The 21713-nt window shown below is 40.5% G+C and overlaps 1 protein-coding gene across 1 annotated transcript in view; it reads right to left on the bottom strand.

Annotated features, from left to right (window-relative positions):
* The window catches only part of EFTUD2 (elongation factor Tu GTP binding domain containing 2), a 49551-nt gene that overhangs the window by 10015 nt on the left and 17823 nt on the right, over positions 1-21713 (bottom strand). The window contains exons 11-21 of the mRNA XM_060781200.2: positions 19431-19555; positions 18601-18664; positions 16925-17015; positions 16576-16711; positions 14341-14468; positions 11001-11194; positions 8705-8816; positions 4184-4324; positions 3987-4088; positions 2753-2835; positions 913-999 (exon numbers count right to left, since the gene is read on the bottom strand). Coding sequence (XP_060637183.1) covers positions 913-999; positions 2753-2835; positions 3987-4088; positions 4184-4324; positions 8705-8816; positions 11001-11194; positions 14341-14468; positions 16576-16711; positions 16925-17015; positions 18601-18664; positions 19431-19555 — 1263 coding nt within the window. The remainder of the gene's footprint in view (positions 1-912; positions 1000-2752; positions 2836-3986; positions 4089-4183; positions 4325-8704; positions 8817-11000; positions 11195-14340; positions 14469-16575; positions 16712-16924; positions 17016-18600; positions 18665-19430; positions 19556-21713) is intronic.

Raw genomic sequence — 21713 nt, 5'->3', positions numbered from 1 at the left:
GTGAGGCCTGTTGGAACTAGGAAAAGGGGTTTATATATCTGTGGAATGACCAGGGTGGGACAAAGAACTCTTGTCTGTTGGAGCTAGGTGTGAATGTTTCATCTGACCACCTTGATTAGCATTTGATGGCCTGGCAGTGCCTGGAGCAATCTTTTGTTGGAAGTGTTTGTTGCCAGGCCATCAAATGCTAATCAAGGTGATCAGTTGAAACATTCACTCCTAGCTCCAACAGACAAGAGTTCTTTGTCCCACCCTGGTCATTCCAGATATATAAACCCTTTTTCCTAGTTCCAACAGGCCTCACTATCTCTGAGGATGCTTGCCATAGATGCAGGTGAAAAGTCAGGAGAAAATCCCTTTAGAACATGGGTATTTAGCCTGGAAAAACCTACAACAACCCAGACTTTTTATCACTGCATATACAGTATAATAATTTAAAGCAGGGGTCCTCAAACTAAGGCCCGGGGGCCGGATACGGCCTTCCAAGGTCATTTACTCAGCCCTCGCTCGGGATCAACCTAAGTCTGAAACAACTTGAAAGCACACAACAACAACAACAACAACAACAATCCTATTTCATCAGCCAAAGCAGGCCCACACTTCCCATTGAAATATTAATAAGTTTATATTTGTTAAAATTGTTCTTCATTTTAATTACTGTATTGTTTTTAAGTGTTTTTTGCACTACAAATATGTGCAGTGTGCATAGGAATTCATTCATGTTCTTTTCAAATTATAATCCGGCCCTCCAACAGTTTGAGGGACTGTGATCTCTGTTTAAAAAGTTTGAGGACCCCTGATTTAAAGGATAGAATAGACCTTCCAAGAAATGTTTGAAGATGGGTGGGTGAAATGGGAGTGTTGGGGATAGTTGCCTTCCTCAAAACACCAGGTTTTTGGTGAGCTCCATACCTGTTCCATGTTATTTGCACCACTTCATTCTCAATGTCTTCAGCCAGACCTTTCTCTAGAGGCTCAGCAATCATGGTGATCTTGTTCCTTAACAACAACAACAAAAATATATATTTAACAGCAGCAAAGGAAGAGGAAACAAGGAAAATTTACATCTTACAACATTATTGCAAATTTCATTCTATTGGGGAAGTGTTATTTGATTTGAAGAGATTAAAATGACAAAGATGGGTTTTTCTCAATGTGCTGTTTTTGTCCTTACTTCAGATCTTATAAAATAATGTGGCAAAGCTCAGCTCTTGGCCTAGTTTCAGAAGCTGTCTGCAAGCTATCAGCTTAGATTCTGTCAAGAGCTGTTTTGCCTTTGACAACCCACTGAAAGAAGAAGGAGGGATCAATGGCAACCCATATACTGGATTACTGCAATGTACTCTATGTGGGGTTGCCCTTGAAAACAGCCCGGAAATTTCAGATGATCCAACGGGCGGCAGCCAGGTTGTTAACTGGGGCTCCTTACAGGGAGCGATCATCCCTCCTGTTCAAGGAGCTCCACTGGCTGCCATTCATCTACTGGACCCAATTCAAGGTGCAGGTTCTTACCTACAAAGCCCTGAATGGTTTGGGACCCGCCTACCTACGTGATCGCATCTCTGTATACGAACCCACACGATCCCTTCAATCTTCCGGAGAGATTGAAGGGATCCCACCAGCATTGCAGGCGCGTTTGGTGGGGCCGAGAGAGAGGGCCTTTTCGGTGGTGGCCCCTCGACTCTGGAACTCACTCCCTAAACATATCAGACGGGCTCCAACTTTGGCAGTCTTCAGGATGAGCTTGAAGACGTGGCTGTTCCAGTGTGCCTTCCTGGAATGATGATCCCATAGCACTTTGTCCTCCAAAGCACTTTATATTTCCCGGAGTCTGCTTGTATGCCCTCCACAAACACCAGTATCACCTTTCGTTCATGGCCCAGCAATAATTCCAATTTTAACTCTACATTTGGCCTTTCCACTGTTTTAATTATGTGTTGCTTTTTGATAATATTGTGTATTTTTTGTCCATGTTTTTTAATTGCTTGTATTGATGTTTTATTGCTTTTATTGTTGTGTTTGGGCTCGGCCTCATGTAAGCCGCACCGAGTCCCTTGGGGAGATGGTACCGGTGTATAAATAAAGTTAATAATAATAATAATAATAATAATAATAATAATATATGGTGGTCTTTGGTCTCCACACCCCCACTATGCAGTATTAAGCTTGGTAGATTATTGCTAGGAATGTGGTTCTTGACAAAATATACGTACACCGATACTTTAGAAAAGTGTCAAGTTCCACTGTTAGTTGACTCCTTTCAAAAAGTTCAGGGACTACATTTTTTTAAATTCTAAACATCAGGTCTTATTTTATTGTGTCTCCTGCATCTGAAACTTAGCTTGAAAAGAGACAACTAATTCAAAATGGCTAGATAGGGCCTGAGGATCTTCCACAATGCCTACAAGGTTGTTTGGCCTCCTTTCTAGGCGGGATTATATATCTTTCTTCTGCCTTTGGGAGAATGCCTGTGGCAGTATAGAGGAAATGCCTTGACCAAAAGGAAGATAAACACATTGCTGAACAAGGACAGCTGCCACAAGAAGGGATTCAAAATGGCTTCCATGTCATGCTGCGTGTCACTTAGTCTGAAGGCTTTTAAACATGACATGCCCAGCACTGGATGAGCTATTGCAGCCAAGGGCAAGCTGGCTCTTGCAAAAAGTGCAAGTTTACCACAAGAGAGAGTAGCTTAAAAAACAAACAACAGAATCATGATTGGGGCTTCATTTAAGGTTCTGAAAGATCTTACTTCTTATTGGGTGTCTCAGCAAAACACTTCAGGGAAGATGTTTCCACAACTGTCTCACAGAAAGTGACAACGGGATCAGCGACCTTTGAAAATAGGAAAATGGGCAGAGGTGATCATTTGGTCATGGGCCAACAACTCAGCGTTCTTTGTTTATTTTTTATTTACAGTATTTATATTCTGCCCTTCTCACCCCGCAGGGGACTCAGGGCGGATAACAATGTACATATACATGGCAAACATTCAATGCCATAGACACACAACATATATCGACAAAAAACACAGAGGCAATTTAACATTCCAGCTTTCATGAGTGTATTCTGGCCACCAGGGGAGCTGTTGCTTCACCGTCCATTAGTGACAATGATGACAATGATATATTGAAATTTATGATGGCTGCTATACATGCCACAATCGCCAGAGGTTGGAAAAATAAAACAAGGTGGGACCTGAAAACCTGGTGGTCTTATCTCTCTGAATATTTAATTAATGATTTCATCTAGGAAAAGAAAAATAAATATTTGAATATTCAGTCAAGATTGGTTTAGGAAATGGTCTTGTTTAATCAACAAAACGGAAGGAAAAGATAAGTACAGAACTTTAAATCAGGCCTTCCAGACAATTTAATCAATGAACCGATTTATGTAAACCCAGAAGGGGGTGGGAGGGAGGTGGGAAGAGGGTGGTAAGGGTAGGTGGGTGGGGTGGGGGGTTTAAAGAGGTAATTAATCAAGATATACGGAGAAGCACAATTGGGAACCTGTATCCTAGCCATAAAAATTGTAATCGGTTTTTGATATTATTTTTTAGATGGTTAAGGTTCGAATTGTATTGTTTTGTTATCTGTATGGAGAAATTAATAAAAATTTCAATTTTTTTTTAGTGACAATGATGGAGTACTTCCTCATTCTTTTTGCATGGTTGCTGGAGATTTTTATGGTGTCGTAAATTAGTTAAATTAGCCTCCTCGCATAAACAATACCTAAATTTCCTACTTGACAGATGCAACTGTCTTTCAGGCCGCAAAGGTTGACACAATGGTCAGAAGCTCACTGCAACCTGGGCTGGCTTCGAACTCATGACCTTTTGGTCAGGAGTGATCTTAATGCAGCTGACTCCCAGCTAGCTGCACCACAGTCCCGTTCTAAGTGGGTATACCAAAGTACTGCCAAGGGCTTTGAATGGAGGACATCCCACTAGGTCAGAGGCAGATTAGAAAGGCAATCTCCTTTTGTACCTTGATATCAATTTCTGAGTACATTTTCCGCAAGTCGTGCATCACACAGTCAAGATAGAGCTCGCCTGTTCCCAAGATGACATGTTCTCCAGATTCTTCCACCTGAAGGGAGATACACAGGAGAAGATGTAGCAACAGCTAGAATGTTCCCATTTACTCATGTCTCCCTATCCCAGTTCTCCAAACTAATAACACACCTTTGTTGTTAGAGAAGGATAACTCTTGTTGACCTTCCGCAGCCCATCCAACATCTTAGGTAGCTCAGAAGGATTTACAGGCTCCACTGCAATTTTGATGACAGATGTGGTATTGAACTTCAAAGGACGGAATATCTGAGCCTGAAACCAAGTATAACATTAATAATATTCAAATGCTACTTTAAGTCGAAAGAATCCATTGAATCCATTAAGTCGAAAGAATCCAAACTCCATTGCTGATCTGAAGTATAGATAAAGGAAATTCTATGGTTACATAGGTGGCCACTGAAAGAGAGTGGAGAAAACTCTCTATAGGGTTGGTGTCACAAAAATGCCAAGAGCATTTTTTGGGTTTCGGCGGTGGTCAGGGGAGCTTTTGCACAACTAAAACTTGTGCGCCAGCTGTGCCCGTACCTTGGGAAGTCTGACTTGGCCACGGTGATCCACGCTTTGGTTACATCCCGCTTAGATTACTGCAACGCTCTCTACGTGGGGTTGCCTCTGAAGACTGCCCGGAAGCTGCAGCAAGTCCAACGCGCGGCAGCCAGATTACTAACGGGTGCTGGGTACAGGGAGTACACCACTCTGCTGTTACACCAGCTCCACTGGCTGCCAATTAGCTTCCGAGCACAATTCAAAGTGCTGGTGTTAACCTATAAAGCCCTAAATGACTCCGGCCCTGTTTACCTCTCCGAACGTATTTTCCCCTACGAACCATCAAGATTATTAAGATCATCTGGAGAGGCCCTGCTCTCGGTCCCACCGGCCTTGCAAGCCGTCTGGTGGGGACGAGGGACAGGGCCTTCTCGGTGGTGGCCCCGCGACTCTGGAACTCTCCCACCGGAGGTCAGAACCGCCCCGTCTATCCTGACATTTAGGAAACGGGTTAAGACGTGGCTGTGGAGTCAGGCTTTCGATGAATGAGACAACACCCTAGGATTCTGGATGGAAGATGATGTAGATTTGATTTTAATACGACGACTGACCACCATAGTTTTATATATAGTGTTATTTTAAATCTGTTACTGTAATTGTGATCTATGATATTTTAATGATTGTATGTGTTTTTATGGTTGGAAACCGGGCTGAGTCCCTCAATGAGGTTGAGAAGTTCGGTATAGAAAACTTTGAAATAAATAAATAAATAATAAGTATAACCTCCACTACATATACAATGGCCAACTCCCTGTATCTGTTGTGTAGTTTGACAAGAGAGCTCCCCCCAAAAAAGAGGTCTTCATAAAAGTACATACTTCTGTGACAAGACTGTAACAAGGTAAACATATTTATTTATTTATTTACAATTTTTGTATACCGCCCTTCTCAGCCCTCAGGCAATTCAGGGTGGTTTACAGAGGCAACAATTCAATGCCCAAGAACATTATACATCTTTTAAAACATTAATACATGGCATAAAACCGGAAATGTTGAGTTTCCTGGACAGTTTAACACTGAAAACAGAGTAGAAAAGGATGTATCTTTTTTCAGTAAGTAAGAAAATCTGACCACTAATTGACAGTTGTGTTGGTTTATCTTTGGTTTTCCATTTTCAAGTGGGATTTTAATTAGAATTTTCTCACATACCCAACTATCAGTATGTGAATTTGTTTAATGCATGGCGGGGTGAATCTTACCTGGTAGGCCGAAAAGGGAGCCTGGATAACAGTAAGGCAGGCCTCCATTTTAGGAGGGAATGCCAGGGAGGCAGCCATCTTGAGTGAGGATGGTTGGAAGAGGGGAGGAGTTTAGAGACTCCTAGGATTGGCCAGGGCAATTGGGAGGAGCCAAGTCGGAGGAGGGAAAGAAGGTAGCTTCAGTGGGAGTTGAGAGAGCTGGGAGCTGGTATATGAAGGTGGAGAGTTTGAAACTGGGTTTTCAGGGAGAGAGCTAGGAGAGAGCGTGTCTGTGGTAGGCAGTGTTGTGAGCTGACAGGAAAAAGGTCAGACAGCAGTCTGATCTCTTGTGAGTTAGCACAAGAGATTGGCTCCGCAGGCTGGGTTAGTTAACAGGAAAAACTCTAGGGTAGAGTTAGTTAGTAACCCAGGGGCTACCTAGATAGACTAGTCAGACTCATCACTATTCTCTGAAAGAGAGCGAGGGTTTTGTTACCAACAGTTAGTTTTGTTTGGTTAGCTCTGTCTGGAACAAAGTAAAGAGAACTGTTCAAGCAACCAATCAAGCTGAAGTACTTTTGTAACAAGTCATGCTTTTTGTACCTCTCAGGAGTGGTTAGTTGTCTGTTTAAAAAATAAAACTTATTCTATTTGACTTTCAACAAAGTCTCTATTGTACATCATTCCATCGTCAAGCCTTTGTGATAGTTCCAGCATAGTGATAGTTCCCTATTACTACAGAAAAGCCTCTCAACAAACAGGTTTTTGAGAGCCAGTATTGGCAGGAGTGAGAAAAGATCAACTCAAATATATATATATATTAAAATCCTAAAATGTATTTATTTATTTATTTATACGTTTTGTATACCGACCTTCTCACCTCTCTTGAGGGACTCAGACCGGTTTCCAACCATAATATCACATACAGTCAATAAAACATCATACTTCATATTACAATAAAACATTAAAACAGCAATTACATTCAATAAATACAATGGTCAGTCGTCCCACTAAAATCGGTGTTCATCATCCTCCATCCATATCTCAGGGTGTTGGCTCACTCGTCGAATGCCTGTCTTCATAACCACGTCTTCACCTGCTTCCTGAATGTGAGGATAAAAGGGGCAGTTCTGATCTCCGGTGGGAGAGAGTTCCAGAGTCGCGGGGCCACCACCGAGAAGGCCCTGTCCCTCGTCCCCACCAGATGCGCTTTCGAGGCTGGTGGGACCGAGAGCAGGGCCTCTCCAGACGATCTTAATAATCTTGATGGTTCATAGGGGAAAATACGTTTGGAGAGGTAAACAGGGCTGGAGTCATTTAGGGCTTTATAGGTTAACACCAGCACTTTGAATTGTGCTCGGAAGCTAATTGGCAGCCAGTGGAGCTGGTGTAACAGCGGAGTGGTGTGCTCCCTGTACCCAGCACCCGTTAGTAGTCTGGCTGCTGAGCGTTGGACTAACTGCAGCTTCTGGGCAGTCTTCAGAGGCAACCCCACATAGAGAGCGTTGCAGTAATCTAAACGGGATGTAACCAAAGTGTGGACCACCGTGGCCAAGTCACCTTAGGTTGGTGGCAGCTTTAATTCAAAAGAAAGTTTAAAGACGAGCAGTGTTCACTTATCATAACACATATCCATCATCGTCTCGCTATCATATTGGAGGCACGGGGGTGGGCTTTTTTTTTTTTTTTTAGGAAAGGAAAACCTCTGGGAAGATCCATCCTGCCTGGGCATAATATTAGTAAGCCTCCAGCCTTGCGTCTTTGGTTATACATGGGGTCAGGGTAAGGCTGGATCTACACTTTCCCACATCCCAGGATCTGATCCCAGATTATATGGAAGGGTAAACTCATATAGTTCAGTTCAAAATAGATAATTTGGGATCAAATCCTGGGATATAGGGCAGTGCAGACCCAGCCTAAGTAAAATAACTACTGGCTTGTAATGTACTCAGATCTGGCCTAAGGCGTTTTCTTGTCAACCCTATAAAGCAAATTATAGGGTTCCGGCCCAGTTTACCTGTCCAAATGTATTCTCCCCTATGAACCATCAAGACAATTAAGATCTTCTGGCGGGGCCCTGCTCTCGGTCCCGCTACATTCGCAATTGCATCTGGCAGGAACGAGAGACAGGGCCTTTTCTGTGGTGGCCCCTCAGCTATGGAACTCTCTTCCAATTGAGATCAGATCTCCCCCTCCCTCCTGTACTTCAGGAGGCTGGTGAAATCCTGGCTATGGAAGGAAGAATTCCCAGAGTAATGGTTGAAACCGGCTACAGAACAAAGTTATCGACCACACATACGGACTGAGTCGGACATGATTTTATCTTGGCGATTTGGCTTATTTGTAATTTTAATCGATATGTATTTTAACTCGTTATTATATGATGTTTTTAGATTGTACTATTAGCATTGAATCCTTGCTGAAAGCCGGATCAGGATATCAAATTTTTAAATAAATAAATAATTATCTATTGTGTGATTTATCAATTTTAATACTATCTAATTGACAGTCAAAATAATATGCATTCAGAGAAGGAAAAGACTCAAAAAGAAGAGCGTATGCTTAAGTTGGGAAAACTGGCAATTGACTAAATCATGAGTGTTGCAGATCTACTGATCTGCTGCTCCATGGGGAAAAATCAGTTTCTGGTTTCATGTGTTCATTAGTATGTTGAGTTTAAACCATGGTTTTTCAGTGTAAATGATCCTCAGAATTTTTCCAGACCCACAAAACACACACAAGCTAGTCCGCTGAGGAACAATGTATTTTTACACCCTTAAAACATTCCTATGGGATGGAGGGAAGTCAGGGAAAGAATGTCAATGGACAGAACACCCTCTCAAGGACATCAATAATATTCTGTAAGCTTTTTTAAAAATTATCTATTAGCCAAGGGAAAATGTCCTACCTCTTCATTGCCCCTTGGCTCAGTGATGGTAGCTGTCTTCACAATAGGCTGGTCCACTCCCTCAATGAGCACCCAATTCCCAGCAGGCACCCTGTTGACCTCTATGTGGTACCTGAAATATGGTATCTGTAAGTACAATTCTGGCACTGTTGTTCTTCACTGCAGGAAAAATGCCCTAAAACTGTTTCATCCACTGGCAGTTGTTACTCTCTTTGACTTCGATACAATGCATTTGCACGGACATAATTTTGATCCATACCTCTCAAATAGCAGCCAACAGGAGAGGAGAATCAAGGAGGATGTTCAGCTTCATATCCAGCTGAAATGGACAATTTATGCCCTCCCAAATGTTGTTGGGCTACAACAGTTTTTATCACTCAGTTCTTACACCGGGACTGTGGCACAGCTTGCTGGGAGTCAGCTGCATTAAGACCACTACTGATCGAAAGGTCATGAGTTTGAAGCCAGCCTGGGTTGGAGTGAGCGTCCGACCAATTTGTGTAGCTTGCTGTCGACCTTTGCAGCCCGAAAAACAGTTGCATCTGTCCAGTAGGAAATTTAGGTACCGCTTATGCAGGGAGGCAAAGTTAACTAATTTACGAGGCCATAAAAATCTCCAGCAAGCACACAAAGAATGAGGAAGTATTTCGTCAGTGTCACAAATGGTCAGTGAAGGGACAGCTCCCCTGGGAGCCAAAATACCCTCAGGAAAAGCTGGAATATTAAATTGCCTCTGTGTCTGTCTATATATGTTGTGTGTCTATGGCATTGAATGTTTGCCATGTATATGTACATTGTAATCCGCCCTGGGTCCCCTGTGGGGTGAGAAGGGCAGAATATAAATACTGTAAATAAATAAATAAATAAATAAATAAATAAATAATGTACACATACAATGATGAAAAATGAGAGGAGTTGCAATCCAGCAATATCTGGAAGGCTATAAGTTGTCCCTTTTTGCTATAAAACAGGGGTTCTCATCCTGTGGGTCCCCAGGTGTTTTGGCCTACTACTCCCAGAATTCCCAGCCAGGTTACCAGCTCTTAGAATTTCTGGGAGTTAAAGGCCAATACATCTGGAGACCCACAGGTTGAGAACCACTGCTATACAGCAACCTACTGTATATACTCGAGTATAAGCCTAGCTTTTCAGCCCTTTTTTAAGGCTGAAAAAGTCCCCCTCGGCTTATACTCGAGTCAAGGTTATTTATTATGTTACTCTGTTATCATTTTTTTTACATTTATTATTTTACTTGATTATTATTATTTGTATTGTTACATTTATTATTCTATTGTTACTGTTATTATTTCACTTCCATTATTTTACTCTATTTATTATTGTCATTGCATTTATTATTCTATTATTACTGTTATTACATTTCCATTATTTTACCCTATTACTGTTGTCATTATTATGTTTATTATTTTACTCTATTATTATTGGAAGGATACGTAAGCACATTTACATTGAAGAAGTTTAGAATAATGCTTTAATCAGAGTTGGGCGGTCTTATCTTAAATTACAGTTTTATGTAAATATTCAAAAACATTTAACCCACTGATGCCTCAATTAATGTAATTGTATTGGTATCTATTTTTATTTTGAATTTTACTAGTAGCTGCTGCATTTCCCACCCTCGGCTTATACTCGAATCAATATGTTTTCCCAGTTATTTGTGGTAAAATTAAGTGCCTCGGCTTATATTTGGGTCGGCTTATACTTGAGTATATACAGTACTTCTTCCCATGATCAGCATCAGATCTTGCACGATAGTCCGAATACATAAAGGTGTTTTAATTTTCTTGTTGTCGGATTAGTTGATAACGATCACTTTCTCTTTTGGAAAAACTTCTGTTATCCTCTTATTTGCCCAGACTTCCAGCTGTCATAGGCTTACAAAGAATTGTGGCTGTTCCCTCATTTATGTAATTTATGTAATTCCAAGAAATCAACAGTGCAGCCTTCATGTTTTAATCCACCTTAAAAATGTCAAGTTCCACAAACTAAGTAGTACATTTTCCCTGTTTTCCTTAACTGTTGGTTTTAAACACATTAGCTTTTGCATAATCAACTCTGTCTATTTTTTGTCTCTGAACTGTTTGCTAGGCACCGGAAGTCTGTAAGAAAATGTGTAGAAACAAAAAATGAATATTCCCTTCAACACAGCATGCACAACCACACTCATACAGGTAATTTAAGTAAATGCAGACTGTCCAGGGCTTCAGAGTAGACCACAACTCCACACAAGAAAGATAAAAACAATGACCCAGAGTGGATCTCTCAGAGAAGCACCTACCTTGCTACTGAGATCCACAGTCGTCCAACAGTACAAATTTGTGAGTCTTCCTCATCTTCCAGTGTGTAATTTTCTCCAAGAACCTTGACAGGCTGCCCTGCATGGATAGTCCCACTTAACACCCTTCCAAAAGCATGAAATTGGACCCCATCATCTGTACTGTACATCTTTGTGGTATGGCACATCAGTGGACCCTTTGCAAAGGAGAGGTTGAAAAAAAAATCAGTTTTTGAGCATCCATGGTATGCTACTTGTACCACATACAAGCAAACAAGTAATGAAAACAGTATCTATGGCCGAGAAGAAAAGCCGATGTTTTGCAGATCTGATCTTCAGAATATTGATTTATTGAATCTCCAAGGTGTTGTCTAGGAGAGTTTGAAGACTCTTCTGATAGCAACACAACTGCGTTAAATACCTGATCTAATTCTATAAAAGGCAGTTCATTGTAAGCATGCATTTATCTTGCAGATTCATAGTCGGTGTTCCCCTCTCTGGCTTTTCCAGAGAAACTTCAAACAATAATTTAATAAAGATGCTAGGAACAGCCCTGTGACATACTGTATATACTCGAGTATAAGCCTAACTTTTCAGCCCCTTTTTAAGACTGAAAAAAATCCCCTTGGCTTATACTCGAGTCAAGGTTATTTATTACTTTACTCTGCTATTAGTATTATTTTTATTACATTGATTATTTTACTCTATTATTATTATTACATTTACATTATTTTACTATTATTACTTATTACATTGATTATTTTATTCTATTATTACATTTACATTATTTTATTGTATTTATTATTTTTCTCTATTATTGTTATAATTACATTTATTACTTTATTATTATTACTATTATTATTATTAAATTTCCATTATTTACTCTATTATTATTTTTATTACATGTTATTATATTTATTATTTTATTCTATCATAGGTAATAGGTAAGCACGTTTACATTGAAGGAGGTTAGAATAATGGTTGAATCAGAGTTGGGCAGTCTTATCTTAAATTACAGGTTTGTGTAAATACTCATAAACATTAGCCTTTAAAGCCCTAAATCGTTCTGGCCCGACCTACCTGTCCGAACGCATCTCGTCCTATGAACCAGTTAGGATGTTAAGATCGTCTGGGGAGGCCCTGCTCTCGGTCCCGCCGGCTTCACAAGCACGCCTGGCGGGGACGAGAGACAGGGCCTTCTCAGTGGTGGCCCCTCGGCTGTGGAACGCCCTCCCTACAGATATCAGATCGGCCCCCTCTTTATTGGCCGTGTGAAGACCTGGTTTTTCGAACAGGCTTTCAACTAAGCAGTGCAATTGATTGATTATTGGAATGGAATAATGGACAATGAGTTCAGATGCTGATTCTATTGATGAGACGTGATGGATTGTTATAGTGCTGTACTGTTGTATTGATATTTTGGTGTTAATTAATTGATACTACTGTTTTAATTGATTAATGATTTTGTATTGTGTTGTTGAAACTGGTCGTTAACCGCTCTGAGTCGCCTGAGGGCTGAGAAGAGCGGTATACAAATGAAGCATTTCTCACCCTCAGCTTATACTCAAGTCAATACATTTTTCCAGTTTTTTGTGGTAAAATTAGGTTCTTCTGCTTATATTTGGGTCGGCTTAGACTCGAGTATATACGGTACATAAAATGAACTAGACAAGATGCTGTCAGTCACATGCATTGTTCACAGATCTGCCATCTTTTCACAGAGAAGCATGGGATGCTCTGATTTTATCTAAAGAGACATATGATGAATGGAGTGAAACCTTCCCCTCCCCCCCCCAGTCATACTTTCACATGCTTCACTGCCTAATTTCTTGTTATTTCCTGCCCAGTTCCAATACCAGAAGCAAACCAGCCTTCAAAGAAAAGATGCCCATTGAGACAGGCTTCACCTTCCATCAGCTGGACAAACAAATGAACAAAGAAATATTCTGCTGCTTCAACCATGCCTAGATTGGCTGTTAGATACCCAGATTTCTAATAGAATTAGAAATTCATTTCCAGGGGCATTTCATAGCTGTTAAAATTTGGCACTATTGCTGTCATCTAGATGGAAACAGTTCTAGTTAGAAATAGTTTGCATGGATTTTCCTTTGAAAGTGTCTTAAACTCAAGTGAATGGTAAAGTATGTTATACTTACTTTGTACAAGTTGCCATCTACATACAGATCTAGACACGTTTCACTATTTCTGAATGTATATTTTCTGATTATATATGAGATTGTGTCAAATAATTAATAAGAATAAAAAAGTAAAAAAAACCCAACAACTAGGTAGACTGAGATGAACTAATTTCTTCAATCTATCAATGGCAGGTTTTGTGTACTAACAATTTTCTAGTTTTGATGGTGGTAATTAAATGCTTCTGTTTCATCATAGTACAGATTGGGTTGTTGTAGGTTTTTTCGGGCTATATGGCCATGTTCTAGAGGCATTCTCTCCTGACGTTTTGCCTCTGAGGATGCTTGCCATAGATGCAGGCGAAACATCAGGAGAGAATGCCTCTAGAGTGGTTCTCAACCTGGGGTCCCCAGATGTTTTTGGCCTTCAATTCCCAGAAATCCTAATAGCTGGTAAACTGGCTGGGATTTCTGGGACTTGTAGGCCAAAAACATCTGGGGACCCAAGGTTGAGAAGCACTGCTCTAGAACATGGCCATATAGCCCAAAAAAACCTACAACCCAGTGATTCCGGCCATGAAAGCCTTCGATAGTATAGATTCTTCAAAGAAGATATGCTTATCAGCTTTCATGTTATAAATGCAACATTAGAACAGTATGCAACTCCAGATTTTTAAAAAAGCAGCTTGCACACTGCTAATTTTGGCTAAATAAAGGTTCTAATTTAATAATAATAATAATAATAATAATAATAATAATAATAATAATATATTTATACCCTACTCCATCTCTTCCAGGGGGACTCGGGGCGGCTTACATGAGGCCACGCCCGTCAGTACAGTAAACACAATATAACGCAAAAGCATAACAGAACTAAAAAATAAAAACATAGAATGCAAAACCAATATAATAAACAACAGAACAATATAAAAACAACATTAAACACACAAGATTTCACTGCGCAGGGCCAAATTCAAGGATAAAATTTTAAAACACTGGGAGATTGGGCAGTGTAAATTTTCAGGAAGGGAGATCCGGGATGAGGAAGGATTTAATAAAGTGCTTCTTGTTTCATTTTCAATACTTGTTTCACTTTCTGCAATGTCAAAAGAAGCTCTTTATTTTCTTAGAATCACTCCTAGGCCCTGCTATGCAATCCAGGCTGTTTTTATTTACACACAAACAAGGACATTATATGCAAATCTTACATCAGGGTCGCATTCGCTCATGGCCTCTCCCAGGTCAGAGTCAACTCCACCAGTATACGTGTGCTCAATCTTGGTCTTTGCTCCTGCCTTCGGGGAAGGGATGTGCTGCACACACATATCCACAAAGCCTAGAAAAATAAGGCTTAGTGAAATAGCAATACAGCAACTGAAACAAATGTGTACCTTTTTACAAGCTTATAACTACCTTGCTACTACATTCACTCACTCAAATATGAATACACTGGAAGTTTTTCTACGGCAGCCTTCCTCAACCTGGTACTCTCTGGATATACAGGACCATATCGGAGACTCATTTCAGCAAGAAGAGTCAGCAGTTTACTTGGAATCCAGCAGCCTGGAGGTTCCCAACTGGGGTGGGGGTTTTTTTGGTCAATCCAGGAGCCTAGTGCAGTCAGTTGTCAGAGGTAATGGTTGACTGAACCCCACAGAATACATCTGACCATGATCTAAACCAGGGGTCCTCAATCTTTTGAAACAGAGGGCCAGATCAGAGTCCCTCACACTGTTGGAGGGTCGGATTATAATTTGAAAAAAAACATGAATAAATTCCTATGCACAGTGCACATATCTTATTTGTAATTCAAAATACACTTTAAAACAATACAATAATTAAAATAAAGAACATTTTTAACAAATATAAACGTATTAGTATTTCAGTGGGAAGTGTGGACCTGCTTTTGGCTGATGAGATAGGGTTGTTGTTGTTGTGTGCTTTCAAGTAGTTTCACACTTAGGTTGACCTTGAGTGAGGGCCGGGTAAATGACCTTGGAGGGCCGTATCTGGCCTCCGGGCCATAGTTTGAGGACCCCTGATCTAAACACTGCATAGCAAGGTGTATGAGGGTAAGTAAGATTATTTTTGCTTATATTTCCAAACTAGTTATCAGCCTGAATCAGCAGCCTATAGATCAGGATACATGTATTCTTCTTGCTCTAGAAGACAAGAGGGGATTTGGATGGCACCAGTCTATACAATTTGCACCAGCTTTACTGTCTATCTCCTTGTTTCTGGACTCAATTTGAGGTGATGATGTACATCTTTAAAGTATGTCTTAGAAACCAAACTTTCTATGACTTTGCTCTTTCCATATCAGCTTCCCCAGACATTCTGCTAATGTGCCCATATTAATCATGGAATATTTTTTTTTAAAAAAATATGGGAGGATTCTCTCAGAAACGAGACACCAAGAGTGGAACACGCTTGTTAGGAGTGATGCTGAATTTCTCCCCAAGTTTGGTGGTGCAATGGGCTACATAAACCCTTGTGCCGGCAGGACTGCTGACCAACAGGTTGGCGGTTCAAATCCGGGGGGAGGGAGCTCCTGTCTCAGCTCTAGCTTCCCATACGGGGACATAAGAGATGCCTCCCACAGGATGGTAAAACATCAAATATCTGAGTGTCCCCTGGGTCTTTGCAGACGGCAAATTCCCTCACACCAGAAGCGACTTGCAGTTTCTCAAGCTGCTCCTGACATGAAAAAAGTCTAAAATATCTTTGTTTCTCCAAGCCTTCAATTTTTTAAAAAATAAGGGCTTCAACTGGACTCTCCCCACCACCACCAAAAAACCCCAAACAAACAAAAAGAAAATCACTGACACCCTCTTCTTTAGAATAAAGAAAGGACTGCATTTAAGGACATATTTGAGATGGGGAAAACACTTGTCTCCTTATCTTCTTGATAAGGATTTGAACCTAGGCCTCTAGAGAGCTGGGGAAATCTGACTGTGAGTTTAGGGCAAGCATGGGCAAACTTTGGGCCTCCAGGTGTTTTGGATTTCAATTCTCACAATTCCTAACAACTAGTAAGCTGGCTGGGATTTCTAGGAGTTGAAGTCCAAAACAGCTAGAGTGCCGAAGTTTGCCCATGCCTGGTTTAGGGTTAACTACTAAGAGTTCAAGGGTTGATATTGTAATCACATTATATTAGTGAACTTCCCCTTTGTTTTTAACATTGTCTTTGTTCATATAAAATTTGCTAAAGGCTGGTCATACTAACCACATCACAATAACACTGCCATAGGTCCACATATATTTGGGTCACCCTGAGGCCCAAATACCCAATCCAGGAAAAGATTAAGTGGGGTAGAAGGGCAGGCAGGATGATCAAAAGAATTTTAAGTTTTAGGCTGAAGGGCCGACCTGGAAATGGGATGTAATACAACTCTTTTGTTGAAAATATTCAAGTTTAGGGGTGAGACAAAAATGAAGCCTACCTGTGAACTCTCCAAAAAATTTCTTGCAGACAAGCCTCAGGAGAGGGCGGATGTTGAGTTTGAGTTCCTCTTTGGTCAGATGGATTCCCAGTTCATCCAGTGTTCGGGGCAGGGTGGTGTCAACATCCCCAACCACCTGTGAAAAGAGGAAGGTGATGAATGGGTGACAGCTTCATGTCATCATTCCCCATTTTGAGTTTTTCAAGATGATCTAGACCTCATATACACAGAACAGCAAGGTAGAAATTGACTCTCTCCCACACTTTTTTCTTGAAATACCTCCCGAACCTCCCATATTGTAAGAATAACCCACTTTGCCAACATTCATTGCTTACAGTCAAGAACATACCTGAGCCAGTATTTTGTAGAGGGGCTCAAGAATGAATTCCACAAAGCTCCTCTGGGAACTGCTTGTTGGCGCCTTCTTTGTGAACTTTCTCCTAAAAAGAAACAGTTGACATATGACTGGATTTGAACTAAGTCTAGTTAAGAGGCCTTACCTATATAATTTTGATTTGCTCTCTGATGTTGCACAGTTTAGAGAAAGGCAACATGAGAGAGCAAATCACACTACCGTATATTCCGGGGTACAAGACGACTTTTTGACCCTGGAAATCCTTTCAAAAGTTGGGGGTCGTCTTCTACGCCGGGTATAGGTTGGCAGGAATGGAAGAGAGCTTCCTGCCTTCCATCTTGGCCGGACTTGGTTCCGCCCTGCCGGGCACTTCCAGGGAGAAGTCGCCGGAGCAGGAGGCACATGCGCACTCCCTCTTCCCCTCGCTTGATCACTGGCTGACTGGGTGGCTTTGAGGAGAGCGAGGAAGGAAAGAGAGGGAGGAAGGCAGCGATGTCCTGTGAGTTCAGAATGCTCATTGATTGCAGGTGAACTATAAATCCCAGCAGCTCCCAAATGCCAAGGTCAGTTTTCCCCAGACCCCTCCAGTATTCTCTGTTGCTCATGGGGGTTCTGTGTGCTCTTTGATTACAGGTGGACTATAAATTCAAGGAGCTTCCAAATGTCGAGGTCTATTTCCCCCAAACTCCACTAATGTTCAAATTTGGGCATATTGAGTGTTCCATGTCAAGTTTGGTCCAGATCAATAGTTGTTTTGAGTTCAAAGTGCTCTCTAGATGTGTGAATCTCCCATTAATAACTGTCAATTTCTCCCAAGCCCTTCCAGTATTTTCTGTTGGTCATGGGGGTTTTGTGTGCCAAATTTGGCCCAGGTCTGTAATTTATGAAGGTCACAGTGGTCTGTGGAAGTCATAGCTGAATCAGTTGAAGGTACTGCAAATCCTATCATCCGTTGTCTTTCGTCCCCCAAACATTGTTTTTGTAATTAATCACTATGCTTTAATTATGTTCCATTTGTAAGTAAAGTACATCCTGCATATCAGATATTTACATTACTATTTATAAGAGTAGCAAAATTACAGGTTTGGTTTGTGCAATTTTAATTATTGATGTAATTGTTTTTAGATGTTTTTAATTCTTTAGTTTGGATCTCCCTACTTCTCTCCCTCCCTTCATGGGGTGGGAGGAGGAGGCGGAGGAGGGGTGGTCTTATACGGTGAGTAAATCCCAAACTCTATATTTTAACTGGAAAAGTTAGCGGTCGTCTTATACGCTGGAAAATGTGGTAAGTTCCTATGTATCCCTGGAAAAAAATTAGTCAATTCTTCAGCACTCCTGCTCTCTGGATAGGATGGTAATTCATCTAAACACTGACGTTTTTGTTCATATGTGAATGGTTAGAGGAACTGAATGGTTAGAGTAATGGGTTATTCAATAAAAAATGTGCTTACGATGAACCTGATTTTAAGAGAACTGCAGCTCACTCAAATGTTAACAACATTATTATGCCAGAAAAATAATCCAAGAAGAAAAATCTTCCATTCTCAGTCTCTCATCTCAACATAAATATAATGCTTGCAAGGCCCTGATACTGAATTTGGATGACCTAGATAAAGTTGCAATGGAAAAAGTATATCAACAAAGAGACAATAAGACAATTTAATCCTTACGTTTTGGGATTAAAGTAGATGTCTCCCCAAAGCCTCTTAGCAAACTCCTGATAGTTGATGTCTCCTGCACAAACAGAAAGGGGAAAAAGAGGATCTTAGTTATGCATCTGGGTCAAGATCACTAGCTTTAGCTTCAACAGTCACTTACTCTGAAACTATATTGTTTCTTTGACTCTGGTCCCATCTACACTGCCACATAATGTGGCATAGGAAACAGATTAGCCTGGGACAGCTGCCTTTAATGTTTGCTTTTCACTTTTTAATAGACAAACAGATTGTTTCCCAAAGGGAGCAAAGCAAAGGACAGCCAACAGAGAGGGTTATTGTAAAAAGATTTTCATACAAGAGAAGAGCAAGACCTTCCACATAACCCTCAGAACAAAAACAGATGAGCTTCCAACAGCTGAGATCAGAGCTCGGCTCTTACATAAAGGTGGACTGATTTCCAACTAAACAGAAGCTATATACAAACAGACTGCAATAAAAGCAACATAGCCTTTGAATTCTTACAAATCTCTAGCCCTGAACAGAATGAATGAGAACAAATTATTCAGGGGCATGACTAGGGCAGCAGACAGGCTAGGTTCTTACTTTCAGATAAAAAATGCTTAGCCTTGTCCCTTCATTAGAGGTCGCTTTCTATTTGTAGAATGTGACAGAACTTGGATATATAAATACATGCATCTCCCATAAGTCTCAAATCTGCGAAGTTTAAAATGTTATATGCACACTTGTGCCAAGTGTGGCTGGGTTTCACAATATAGACATGCCTTTGACAAAGAGTAAAATAAGAGCCAATAATGTACAGATGTACTTTGGGGGACCCTTACCATACATGTCGGTGTAGATCTTAGCAAAGGAACCCAGCGTGAAACAGATGCTGTACTGGGAGCTGGCAAAACAAACATTTCCCAGAAGCGGAGAAAGGATCAGGTTCTCGTCTGTGGAATACATGCTGCAAATTAAAAAAAAAAGTTTAAAAAATCAGTCACCCTCTCCTTATTTAAGGGAGATTAAGTCTTCATGACAACCCTGGGAAGTATGACAAGATTGAGAATATAAACCTCAAGGTCACCTTGAATTCTAAGAAAGGTTGCACAATATTCACACCTGGAATATTATGTCCAATTCTGGGCACCACAATTGAAGAGAGATACTGACAAGCTGGAATGTGTCCACAGAGGGCGACTAAAACGATCAAGGGTCTGGAGAACAAGTCCTATGAGGAGTGGCTTAAAGAGCTGGGCATGTTTAGCCTGAAGAAGAGAAGGCTGAGAAGAGACATGATAGCCATGTATAAATATGTGAGAGGAAGTCACAGGGAGGAGGGAGCAAGCTTGTTTTCTGCTGCTCTGGAGACAAGGACACGGAACAATGGCTTCAAACTACAAGAAAGGAGATTCCATCTGAACATTAAGAAGAACTTCCTGATTGTGAGAGCCGTTCAGCAATGGAACTCTCTGCCACGGAGTGTGGTAGAGGCTCCTTCTTCAGAAGCTTTTAAACAGAGGCTGGACGGCCATCTGTCAAGTGTGCTTTGAATGCAATTTTCCTGCTTCTTGGCAGGAGGTTGGACTGGATGGCCCATGAGGTCTCTTCCAATTCTATGATTATATGACTCCCATCAGTACTTTGACTTTGATTAGCTATAATCTGGAAGGGTACATTTTATTCAGTGAAACCCAAGGTCTGTTTAGTTTTTTAAACCTAGCTTAATTGTGGCAAGAAGAAATAAAACAATATTTAAAACCAACAGCAAAGTTTACTGGCTTGTTCAATTCTGTTATACTTCCTCCACTACTTCAGAATCGTATTTTCACTGATGGTTTCATTAAAGGCATATTTCAAATACTGACCGCCCCCCCCCCCCGAATAATCTCATTTTTAATTAATGAATCAGTTAAATGGAAATATTTTAACAAGTTATCAAAACTCTAATTATATTACATTATGCAATCAAATCTGTTTGACAAGCAAAGATAAAAAAAACCCTTTGGCATAGTAAAAGAACTAAAAATCTTGTGACACTTGATACTATACTATAACACATCTGGCCTACTGAGGAGGTAGTTTTCATGAATTGTTACATTAGGGAAAAGTTTCTGTACAGTTTATGCCAAGTAAAAGGTATTAGTTTTTGAGGTACCACAAGAGTTTTTGTAGGTTTTGTTGCAACAGGCCGGAATTGCTTGTTCCCTTGAAGGTTGACACGAAACACAACAAGCCCAGGTACTAGCCTATTTATGTCTGATCAATTTTAAGTTGAAAAAAACAAACAAAACAATTGAATGAGTCATTATGTTTGTTGTTTAATTTTATGTTTACCGTGTTATTATTTTTGATGTAGATGTGGATTTGTTTTGGGGTTTGGGGGGTGTTAGTTATTTTGCTTTTGTTCAGCATCTCGCGGCATTTAATGTTTGCCATTATTTGTTGTAAACTGTCCCGAGTTCCCTGGGGAGATAGGACATTATATAAATAAAGTTTTGTATTATTATTATTATTATTATTATTATTATTATTATTATTATTATGTTACTTGGAAACTGCCCTGACTCCCCCTCGGGGAGATAGAGCGGTATATAAATAAATTATTTATTAATTATTATTATTATTGACACAAAAGCACAGTATGTCACAGCAAATGAGATCTCTACGCTGGATTTTGTATCACAAAAATCACAAACTGAACACTTCCCAAGTGTCTAGGACTGTGTGATGTATTTTCGAATGATGTATGCACATCCAAGTAAGGAGGCCTTTTGTAGTTGACAGATCGTGATTTTCTCGATGTTCATTGTTTCCAAATGCCGGCTGAGATCTTTTGGCACGGCTCCCAGTGTGCCAATGACCATTGTGAACATCTGTACTGGTTTATGCCAAAATCTTTGCAGTTTGATTTTAAGGTCCTGATAACGGCTGAGTTTTTTTCTGTTGTTTTTCTTCAATGCGACTGTCACCCGGTATAGCGACATCAATAATCCAAACTTTTTTCTTTTCCACAATCGTGATGTCTGGCGTATTGTGTTCCAAAAGTCCCACAGTATTGGGTTGTTGTAGGTTTTCCGGGCTATATGGCCATGTTCTAGAGGCATTTTCTCCTGACGTTTCAC

The sequence above is a fragment of the Anolis sagrei genome, chromosome 6 (assembly GCF_037176765.1).
Source record: "Anolis sagrei isolate rAnoSag1 chromosome 6, rAnoSag1.mat, whole genome shotgun sequence".
In the NCBI taxonomy this organism is placed as follows: Eukaryota; Metazoa; Chordata; class Lepidosauria; order Squamata; family Dactyloidae; genus Anolis; species Anolis sagrei.
Note: the sequence above shows the minus strand (reverse complement) of the source record. Positions and strands in the feature narration are given on the sequence as shown.